We start from the raw sequence: 12,049 nt of genomic DNA, 5'->3' as shown, positions 1-12,049 counted from the left end.
TTACGGTGAAAATATTATTGTTCATCCCAGCACAACTTAATTGTGTTGTTTGTATATCTTGTCTCAAGTGCCTAATTCAAAAGAGACAATAAATTGCACACTTTGGGCTTTAGGAAAAGAAAAATTGTTTGTCTTGTTTTTTCTTTTTGGGTTCGTTTTTCGCATGTTTCGAATTTTTCAATATTTTCAATATGATATTGAAAGGACTTTCACTGTTTGATCAATAAAAGAGGTTTAAAATCGATAATTCTGCCTTCTTTAGGATTGAGAATTGTGCGTACGATAATCTTCTTATTATAAAGGTTCTGTAACCTTATATTCCTTTTCTTTCTCTGAAAAACTCTTTTTTATCACGAGATTGCTTGTTGAGCCTGATTTGTGAATTCTTTCACAATCACATACTTTCATGGAGACTCCAAGCATCTTGTCTTTTATGAATTCCTCACATTCCTCCTTTTTCTTTTCAGAGAAGAGGGTACTGGAGATTTATTTTTTCCTTCATGATTGATGGATTAACAATCATATTAACATCTTGTCTTCTGATGGAAAAAATGTTAATATGATTGTTAAACCATCAATCATTAAGGAAAAGGATAAATCTCTGGTACCCTCTTCTCTGAAAAGAAAAAGTAGGAATGTGTGGAAACCAAGGGCTGTCCCTTCAAATCTTCAAAAGTTTTCTGGTGTTCTTGAAGAGTTGAAGAATACAAGAAATGAGATTCAGCAAATAAAAGCTATTGTTTTTAGGACTTTTGAAATTCAGAAGGCCCCGGTTCTCCATCAGTCAAGAAGGTTTGTTGGAATTGACTCCTTTCTTCATGAACCTTATGTTTTAATGGCTGTTGACGACAAGGAGTTCAGGGACGATAAACAATTTTTCAAAGGTCTTAATGTCTAGGAAACTTCTTATGAGAATTGATTCTTGTATTTTAAAAAGGATAACTAGGGTTTGGAATAGCAATTATTGTGAGTACACATAGCTATTTCCAACGATTTTCATCTTGCAATGTTTTTAGATTTATTCATTTAAATTCTAAATTTTATTTGGAATATGATTTTGCAGTATTAATCTTTATTGGTTTTATATATTGCAACAATTGTTGTGCGATATGAGTGTTTGCGTTCGTGAACTATGATTATCCCATATATGTCAAAAGTTAAGCCTATTATGTCATTATGAAAATATTGATGGAAGATATAATGAAATTTTGATTACAAATATTAATTCTATTATATGTATTTATGCAAATATTGATGAAAAATAGAATGAATCTTCGAATATTCCACGGTATTGATCTTTCCCTGATCCACTTCTATGTGAAAGTATTGTGCGGCTCCGTAAGTTCTCTTATGTTGAGCATTCCCGATTAAATTAATCATGGGTTCTCTTGTGGTTAATTTAATTGATTTTTCTGGATACAAATTCATGTTTCATGTAATTTGTTGATGTCCAATGAAATCCTTCTTTTCTTGTTGTTCTTTGGGGAATGACATTTTATGGGGGAGAGTTCTTAATTGAACTTGTGCTTCATTGCCAAATCTTTGTGGGGAGTGCGGATGTGGAATATTGTAGGAGTTTTCTTATATCTTTATAAACTCCTTGATGAGTACACTAAGTTTCGACTATGTGAAATCATCGAAACAAAGTTGATATGTTTTCTTTTAGTCATGAAGTATCTCTATGAGAATTTCATTATGATCCCACTAGTTTTCGTATCTTTGCCAATTTATATTGACAAAAAGGAAGAGAATTAATGTGTAGTTCACAGCACAAATACATATTGTCTACGTATCATTATGTAAGGGGGAGTGGTTTTAATATGAGATGAAGTATTGACTAAGGGTGAGCAATACATATCACCATAGTATTGTTGTCAAAGTTGTGGTACAATTGGACTTTGATGTTGTGTAATAATACTATGACATTGTATAACAATGATTGAGAGCTACTGTTTTCTCATTGTTATAGATATGGATCTTCAACAACTATGATGTTGAGTTGAACATGTTCAGAATCACTGGAGTAATTGGAAGTGACGAAGTTTTCAAGTAATTTTGAAGAACCAAGGAAATCAAGCATTTGGATGAGAAGCTATTTATTGATAGGTGTAGCATACACCCTATTTATTATCTATTGTTTATGCTTTCTTTGTTATTTTTCGTATGAATTATGTATTTTATGCATGTATTGAGTTTTATAGATACTTTGGAGTCATTCGGAAGAAAAGAATAAGAAATCATCCAAAATTCAGCCAAAAAGGCGTAATTCTAATTGATGGAATCAGCTGTGGTTGCTACTACTAAAACAGAGAGATGGAATTAAAACTGTAATTGATGAATCATAGATGGGTTCTAATATTTCAGGGAAGAAGCAGTTAGGATTTGGAGTTAGGAGGAATGAATGGTTGCATATGTTGTTGTTCGAAGAAGAAGAATGGTGGTGTTGTTATCAGTTTGCAGTAGCAAAAATTATACGGGAAGATGAATGAGGTGTTATCTATACTATAGATGAATGTTAGGATTGTGAATGAAAGAATGGTCTAAATTTGGCCTGGAGATGTTGGAGAAACAAACGGAACTCTATCAGATTTTCTCACTGACGAGTTAACTCAGTGAGTTCAATGAGTCGTCTCATCATAGTAACTCATCCAGTAAGACCGAGTAAGACAGCGGACTCAATGGATGACTGTCTCTTCCCTTGACCACTTGACTAACGGTTTGACTGTGTTGACCGTCAAATATAACGGCACCGTGACAGAATATTCCATCGATAAAGGAGAAAATCAAGCGACCTACAATAACTATTCTGGACGTATTCCGATGATGCCAAGGACAATTCCGGTGACCCAAAATTACAGAATTATGTGTGAAGTTTCTCTCATGGGTGTGAAGACTTGGATTTAGAAACGGATGAAGAATTGGACTTGATTTTGGAAAGAAAAGAAGGAGGAATTTTAAAAAAGACAAGGATTTCGAATATGAAATTATTATGGGAAAGGGATCTTATTCCTAAGAGGATTACAAGAAAATTGAATCCTATAAATAGATAAGTTCTCTAATTTTACTTACACACTTCTACACCTCTACATACACAACACTTTGGTTTTTTCTATATTTCTTTTCTTTATTCCTTGTGAACTCCAAATTATGTGTGGCTAATTTTCTTATTGATTGAGGATGAATTCCTAGTTCTTAACATGTTTTGAGTTTTGTTTTAATTCTACTTTGAAGTCTTCACATGATTATCGTTTGTTTTTAATATTATGAGTGTTTATGATTTCTTGATAGGTTGTTTATAGTGCACGCTAAATCAATTTGTTAACTCAATCTAAAGCTAGTGAAAGTTAGGGGATAAGTAATCGTTTCTTGACTCTTACACAAGTAGAAAATACGAGACCTTGTGGAGGGATTATGTGGAGAAATTGTTTGTGAAAACAACGCTACCAAGTGGACCGAGCGAACCGAGTCTAACTACTAGTATCAAACCTAAATTCATAGATCTTAAAGTGTTCATTGAATTACATATTGTAAGCGAACCTCAAGGTAGTTATTTAGAATATAATCTGATAACTAAACGGACCTGTTACACAGTGAATCAAGGAATTTTGGGGTTAGATAAGCGAACCTGTTAGCCTACCGTTGGTGATAACCTGTGACTATTAAAAAGTGGACAAGGAAATAACTTGAATCATTTTTTTGCAACGAAGAAGGATTCCTTGATCGTATTTATCTTAGTGATTGCCTTTTATCTTTCAATTGCTTAGTTTATTTCTTTTACTTTATAAAATCTAAAACCAAAACTCCCATTTTTGTGATATTATAAGACAACTAAAACCTCTTGCTTCTCGTGGGAACGAACTTGACTACACTATATTACTTCTTAATTAGGTAGTAAAATAATAATTAATTTTTTATGGTTACGACACGCATCAAATTTTGGCGCCGCTGTCGGGAGCAACAGAGCAGCTTTAGTTGTTTTTCTTTTATTTTCTAACTTTCTTTTCTAAAAGTTTTAATTCAGGTACTCCATGTATGGTGGACAAGCGCAAGCATATCGCAACAATCAATATGGTTTTCAACCTCAACATTATGGAAACTTTCAACCATCCTTAGGATACAATCAAAACCAATCTTTTGGCTATGATCAATATCATACGGAACCTTGTAAATACTCTCATGCATATCAACAACCTTATGACGGGTACGTAAGTGAACAATCACGAGGATTGAAGGATAGTTATACTTCTAATTAGTTGTTTTCTAGTATTGCGCAGAGGACCAAAAGTTTGGAATTAAAAACTTATGATACCGAAATAGGATCACTCCTATTCATCGTTCTTTTCCTTCACTCTTTCCAAAATAGAAGATACAGTCTAGAAACTCTATTAATGGTGGAAAGCGTATTAACTCAGAAAACTCTATGCGTGATACAACCAATTGGAAGAAGTCGGTGCATCATAAAAGACTCTTCGAGAAATTTACAAGGTCATAGAAATGAAATTTCAACGTCATCGTGGTAATGACGATTTTGAAGAAGATTCCGATTGCGATGGCGAGGTTGGTTAAGAGATAGAGATTGAAAATGAAACCAAATTAATTGAAGTCGTGGAAGACCCAATTGAACTTGCCAAGGATTATAATGATGCTGAGATTTTGGTTGAAGCAGAAATTAAAGTTTGATAGAGGACCACGATACACAAGAGGTAAGTAATTCACTTGAATTCTTTAAGGATGAAGATAACTCCATAAAACGAGAGATTATGCAAGGTTTTTCTAACTCTTTGCATATTGATTCTTCTGATTTACTTCTTATTGGTTTGAATGTATGTGCTTCGAAAGTATTTTTGGATGACTTTTTTTTTAGATATCCACCATTGTAAACACTTGATGTTAACACCATGCAGCCAAGAGGAATTCGTAGAAATTCCCAAATTCCATGTTCTTTATACACTTCCGAGTGTAGACAAGACGAAATGTGGGGGAAATTTCTATCGAGCAATGACATTATTATTATTTTCTTGTGCTAACATTTGTGTGAATCTAGTATTTGAAAAACAGGTATTATGGGAGGATCCCCAAATTTTCAGATTGTTAGTATATGGGGAGTGAATCTTACAAGAGTTAAGTCAGGTCGACGAATTTAAACCAAGCGCTAAATGGGAGGAAACGCATCGATTTTGTATTTCTTATCCTTTTACTTTTTATTTTTTCTTTTTATTTTTTTATTTATTTTTCTTGTTCCATATCATGTTAGGATTTCCCATCTTGACTTTACTATGAGGATTCAATTACATTGAGGAAACTGTAAGGTTTAAGTGTGGGGGAGTGGCTAAGCATATATTTAAAAAACAAAAAAAATCATAAAACCTCCTTGTAGAGATTTTAGAGTCACTAGCATACTTTTAGGTATGTTTACATAGAGATTTCTGACCGACATAACTGAACTTGGAAGTGTTAGGGAACTACGTTCAGATTTCTTACTTGTTAGAGTGTTAAATAATGGATTTAATCATGCCGGTGGCAAATGAGGAGCAGAGGGAAATGCATTATTAGAGTTGTTGATCAATCATTAGTGGAGACTACCATATTTACATCAAATGAAAGCCTCCTTCTTGTAGTTTGATTTGCAGGTAGCACCATTGTCTCGACAACAACAGGTCCATGAAAACACCACCATCATCAACAAGTGGAGCATGAAAATTTTGGAAAGTTGAAGATGTACAAGGTTTACAAGCAGTAGAACAAGAAAAGTGCAAATTTCATATTCAAGTAAAGCAACAAGACAAGGAGTAGATTTTTACATAGATGTTGAAGACTTACATAGAAATGAGCATAATTTGATATCCAAGTATGGAGACTTATTTACAAGAGTGAAGAAAATCAAAAGGTGAGTGTTATTGAAGTTTATGATATCGAGACAATACAAGTTGTGAAGAATCAAGCGGTAAAGTGCGTTAGCCACAACCATTTTCATTGTTATTTTTGTATTATTTTTCTTGTCTTAAAAAAAATGAAAAAATATATATGAAAAACGAAAAATAGAAAAATATATATGAGACAAGAAAAATTTGTTATTTTATTATTTGTTATTTATTTATTTAATAAGCCGTGGGGAAGGAGAAATATGTAAAGAAGTTTCAAGCGACAAGGATTTGAAGAATATGATTACAAATTGTCAAGGATCTACGAAGTTCAAGAGTTTATCAACAAAAGCTGAAGCCGACAACGAAGACCAAGAAGATGAAGATGAGGAGTCGAAGACGTTTCTATTGGATGCTGTGAGAGTGGTGTTATCATCATTGTCGATCGGACGTGAAGGTGAGTAAGTAATCACATCTTTGCATAATGGTTGATTTCCTTTCTTAGAGATCATCAGAAAAATATATTTATTTCCCACGATCTTGTGGGGTCTCCAGAAATTATTCGGAAGGTTTCTTTCCCACCATTCAACATGTTTCGGGATTTCTCTCTTCTTTCCTACCTGCACACATGTGAGACCCATAAAAAAGCCGTTTTATTGAGTGCAATTATCATAAAATCCTTTTAAGCGAGACAGAAGTCGAGGCGAAATGTTTATTGATTGCTCTCAAACACGCGTTCTCTCATTATGGTGTGGTTTTCTCACTCAACATTTAAGAATGAGAATATGTTCTTTGGTATTTCTAACTTCTTATTACTAGCATGCAGAAACTTTATGTCCTCATAGCTCTTTGGATGCTTGGGACGCTGGAACGCTTTGAAGTTGGAGTAGGTTTTGTGGGTAAATCTCTCGTAGACCTTCACAAGACTACAACTCATCCAATAGGGACACCTAGGGGTCTAAAGGCTTGTTATAAATTCTAAGTTTAACCGTATTCTCGACGAAAAGGAGTTATATGTATTAGTTTGATTTGCTCGAGGAGGACTAGCAAAGTATAAGTATGGGGGAATTTGATGGGTGTAGCATACACCCCATTTATTATCTATTATTTATGATTTATTTGTTATTTTTCATGTGAATTATGCATTTACGCATGTATTGAGTTTTATAGATATTTTGGATTCATGCGGAACAAAAAAAGAAGAAATCATCCAAAATTGAGCCAAAAGAGCGTAATTGTCATTTCACAAGCATATACTAGTGGCAGTCGAGCCAAGGTTAAGGGACACCTCTATTTGGAGGAGTACTAAACACATACCAGCTGAGGTTAAGGGCTTCCATTGGGTGGGCATATCCAAGAACAGTGGGTGTGAACATCCGTCCACTACTTATAGCCTTGTTCCAATTGGAAGAAGATCTCTTCTTCCTCGTCTACTTTCCTCTCTCTCACCTGCTGCTGGCTGGAAGACGAGGAGATTCAGAAATTGAGATGTGGGATTTTTGTTTGTCAAGAACAGTTGTGATATTGTTTCGCTCAGAGATGTTCATAGCTCAATTGAGGAGAAATCTGCAAGACCTGATGTTGTTGTTCGTCCGAGAGATTGCGATGAAGAAGGTGAATTTCAGGGAAGACGAAATTGGAGGGTTTTTGTGAGCTAACGGTTCTGTGATTGATGGTGGAAATGGTGCTGATTCGAAGAATTAAAAGAATGGGTTCGACGGAGATGTTGTTGATGTGATGAGTTCTGATGACGAATTAAGAAGAAGTGGAGGAGATTGAAAGGAGTTGATACTGCAATAAACCAAGAAAAGACATGGAACATTGGATTGAGGTTGTTGTGGTCGAAGAAATGGATTCTGATTCCTGGCTTCGGTGAAGGAATTGGGGGTTGTGCTTCCTGTTATGTAATTGAATGAATGGGTCATGTTGGTTGAAGAAATTAGGTTTTGGTTCTGTGAAATCGAGAAGGAAGATCAGCTATGGTTGCTTCTACTAAAATAGAGAGATGGAATTAAAACTGTAATTTATGAATCAGAGATGTGTTCAAATATTTCAGGGAAGAAGCAGTTAGGGTTTGGAGTTAGGAGGAATGAATGTTTGAATCTGTTGTTGTTCTAAGAAGAAGAATGGTGGTGTTGTTATCAGTTTGAAGTGGCAGAAATTATACGGGAAGATGAATGAGGTGTTATCTATAGTACATGTATACACACGATCATCAATTGACCACGTGTCAAGAAGAAGAGAACGTGTACGTGAAAGAGATAAAGACCATCAAAGATGTGATGCCACGTTTATACATCCAAGGGACACGCACCACATCATCTTCCACGTGCCCCTCATTATGTCAGCCCAAGGGACAGTAGGCTAAGGAGTACCTGACAAAGGAACCACCGCGAAACACCGAAGAATACCAGAAGGGTTGCTTTTCCCCATCTTGAGGTAGATCCAAAACGGACGAAGGAGATAAAGGCCACCGACAAGGAAGTGACTACACCAGGGACAACTGTCTGACGCATGCGCTCTGTCCCCAACCACCCGCATTTAATGCTACGAACGTAAGGCACGTGTCAAGCATCCTATAGAGTAAGGGGAGGCGATCCGTCGTCACAACACATGACCGTTAGAAGGTTCGGGCTATCCCGAAGATGTTCAGCGGCATCGGCACAATAACCAAGAAATAAGAGACAGAGACGGACCCCACACAAGGATTCTATGAATACCCAGTTCGATTAGAGGAGAAGGGGCCGACCAAAATTCTAGGAGAAATAGAACTATATTTAGGAAGTGAGATTGTAATTGTAAGTATGAGTTTATCTTCTCGTCATACCTTCGTTCCCTACTCAGAGTCATTCAACTACTTATTGTAACCTTATATAATTCATAGTGAGAACCAACACCACCGTGGATGTAGGTCTTAGTGCTGAACCATGTAAATCATTTTGTCATTTACTTTATGATTTTACGCTTTCTATTTATTATGATTCGTAATGTCATGCATCTTTCTCACGAAGAAACGATGATGATCCCGAAGGCTCGGAGTTTCATTTGGCCCACGTTTATTCATAGTAAAATGCACCTATTATCGTACCTTTGATTAATGCGAATATTTATTGTGGGATCGATGTTCACCATCGTTACATATGTGTTCACAATTTGGCTCTAGAAACAGGGACACTGTCCTCAATGTTCAAAACCGAAAATTCTGATTTCTGACATAACATCCCTGAAAAACTAAAACACTATACAAATGTGTAGGGAACTAGGAAAAACATCCTAAACGAAAGTTGTTCTCCTATGTCTTTTCTATAACGTGTCAAAAAGGAACAGTATTTCAATCAACAGTATGACTTTTATGGCCTCCGGACTGACTAACATACAATCTGAAAAAGTTCTGGAAAAATACCGAAACTCAAATGTCCAGGCCTATCGTTCCAACTTAACAGACTTCCAATTTATATTTTCTTTTTGTATAATAAAGATATTATGTCCTCTTTAAAAGTTGGGGTCAACCACTCAAATCGGACTCCATATGAAGTCTCGAGAGTTATTTCCGTGACAGGTGCGCAGTCAGAATTTTCTGACAAAAATAGTTCCGTCACAACTTTCATTATGGATATAGGACTTTGTAAAATCTAAGATGGGAATGCAAGATATGATATGAAAAACTAAGAAAACTAAAAACAAAAGGGATAGAGATAAAAAACCGACGGGTTTCCTCCCATTAGTGCTTGGTTTAACGTCGTCAGCCCGACTGTAAACTCTTTGATTACTCCTTAGCCCGCGTCTACGCCATTAGCTTGAACATCCGAATGAACATCGCTAGGATACCTCATTGCTCCAAAAATATTAAAGCGAATCTTTTCATCATCAAATTCCATAGTGAGCGTTCCTTTGTCAACATCAATAACGGTTTTGGTCGTTTTCATGAAAGGCCTTCCCAATAGCAGCGGTATAGATGCATCAGACCCGCTATCCATTTCCAGCACACAGAAATCAGCGGGAAATACTAGTTGATTCACCTGCACAAGAACATATTCAATAATACCTCTAGGGTAAACATTAGTACGATCATCTAGTACAAGAACAATACGGATTTCTTTCAAAGGACCCAAATTCAAAGATTCATAAATAGATGCATGCATAATATTAACTGATGCTCCTAAATCAAGCATAGCTTTTCCAAAACTTTTATTACCAATCACAACAGGTATATCGAAACTACCAGGATCCTTGCATTTAGTTGGGAGTTTCTTTTGGAGGATAGCAGAAACGTTTTCCCCCACACTCATCACCTCATTACCAATTAATCGTTTCTTCTTGGTGCATAGGTCTTTCAAAACTCTCGCATATTTAGGAACTTTGCTAATTGCATCATCAACGGAATATTAACATGAATCTTCTTGAGTACATCTAAAATCTCTTTGCCTTGTTCCACCTTTTTGTTAGCAAACCTGCCAGGAAACGGTAAAGGAGGAATATAAGTAGAAACAAGAGGTTTAGAGTTCGTTTTAGGCACCTCATTGGTTTGGGAAGAGTCAATAATCTCTTTCTCCAAAACCATCCCCTTAGGGTCTTTGCTTTTCTCAGCATCTTCCAGTTGCACAGTTCGTGTACCACTTAACAATGTCACAGAGTTGACAGTTTCTCTAGGATTAATAGGTTGAGAAGGGAGTTTCCCACTATTCTGCATCTCCAAAAGGTTAAATCTACCTTCCATGGTACTCATTTGTGTCTGCAACTCCTTTATTGCACCATCAGTCGTTTGCTGATTTTTTTTGCACCATCATGGTTAGATTCTTCATCTTAGCAAGCATCTCCGATGATTCTGAGTTTTGCGCTGGTTGTGGTTGTTGTTGGAAACCACTATGGCAATTAAAAATTGTCCCTGGAGCTGCTGCTTGCGTATTCGCATAGCTGAAATTGAGATGATCTCTCCACCCTGGATTATAAGCATTGGAATAGGGATTATATTGTTGTCTCTGCTGATTCGGGAATACTGCATTTACTTTTTCAGCTTCTTCCTCATAAGAGGGAATGATTATTGCAGCCATTTGTTGCATCATCTTCTCCATATTACCAATCCTATGCTCTAAGTGCGGTGAAGAAGTAACCTCATTAACCTTTCGACTCATTGATACACCTCTTGTGTTGAATTGTTGCGTGTTTGCAGCCATATTCTCGATCAATTTTTTCACTTCGTCAATGGTTTTGTTTGTCAATACACCACCACTAGCTGCATCAATAAAATTCCTCTTGGATTGGATAAAACCATCGTAAATATACTGCACTATGAGTTGCTCAGAGATTTGATGATGTGGGAAGCTCGCTCACAACTTCTTGTACCGTTCCCAGTAGTCGTAAAGAGTCTCACCAGTAATTTGTTCAATCCCACTAATTGCTTTACGAATAGTTGCTTCTTTAGAGGCGAGAAAATAATTTTCTAAAAATGCTTTCTGCATCTCATTCCATGTTGTGATACTTCCATATGGAAGACTATAAAACCATTCTTCTGCAGAATCAATCAAAGAGAACGAGAAAGCTCTCAGTAAAGCTCTTCCTTAATCAGTTCCAGTTGGCTTCAAACTTGTCAACCTATGTTGAAACAACATTAAGTGACGATTTGGATCGTCTCCTGGAAGCCCTTTGAACTTCGGTAACCAATGAATCAACTGAAATTTGAGCTCAATTGAATCTTCCAAGTTAACACATAACTTTTATTGATCAAACGATAGGGATGTCAGATCTTTGAGTGTCTTCTTGGGAAGTGGAGGTGGTGGAGCAGCGTCATTTCCCTGGTTCCCTTGGTTTCCCTGGTTACCAATGTTATTGTTGTTCGTTCCGCCAACCATCTGTTATTGTTGTGAATTTCGAGGTTCTTGTAGTACTGTTCCTCTGCGAGTTGAAATTCCGCACCTTTGGTAATCCCAACCTTTGGGTGCCAGAGATCAAGTACCTAAAACAAGATTCTCAAAAATAAAATTAAAAACTTAAGTAAGAAATCAAAAACAAAGTAACAATACGCTATGCCTCCTCGACAACGGCGCCAAAATTTGGTCAGTCGTCAGCCGTCGCAAAAATAATTTAAGTTTTAATTCACAATTATAAATAATAGTATAGTTATAAGAACATATTAGTTTCACAAGGAGATATGGGTTGTTATTCGTATTTGACAACTTAAGTAACCTAGG

The 12,049-nt window shown here is 36.2% G+C and overlaps 1 protein-coding gene across 1 annotated transcript; it reads right to left on the bottom strand.

Moving 5' to 3' along the window:
* Positions 1 to 9,634: 9,634 nt before the first annotated feature.
* LOC113306295 lies at positions 9,635 to 10,587 on the bottom strand. Its single transcript, XM_026555248.1, has 2 exons — positions 10,313 to 10,587; positions 9,635 to 10,223 (listed from the first exon to the last, which is right to left on the bottom strand). Exons 1-2 carry the CDS (start codon positions 10,585 to 10,587, stop codon positions 9,635 to 9,637), a joined length of 864 nt encoding a protein of 287 aa, XP_026411033.1.
* Positions 10,588 to 12,049: the final 1,462 nt, after the last annotated feature.

This window comes from Papaver somniferum, chromosome 8, assembly GCF_003573695.1.
Source record: "Papaver somniferum cultivar HN1 chromosome 8, ASM357369v1, whole genome shotgun sequence".
Classification (NCBI taxonomy): Eukaryota; Viridiplantae; Streptophyta; class Magnoliopsida; order Ranunculales; family Papaveraceae; genus Papaver; species Papaver somniferum.
This window is presented reverse-complemented; position numbering and strand designations above follow the sequence as displayed.

Coding starts and splice junctions, on each gene's coding strand:
- LOC113306295 (XM_026555248.1), bottom strand. CDS start 10,587: ATGAGTACCATGGAAGGTAGATTTAACCTTTTGGAGATGCAGAATAGT. Junction 10,224..10,312: donor CCTTTACCGTTTCCTGGCAG/GTTTGCTAACAA, acceptor TGATGCAATTAG/CAAAGTTCCTAAATATGCGA.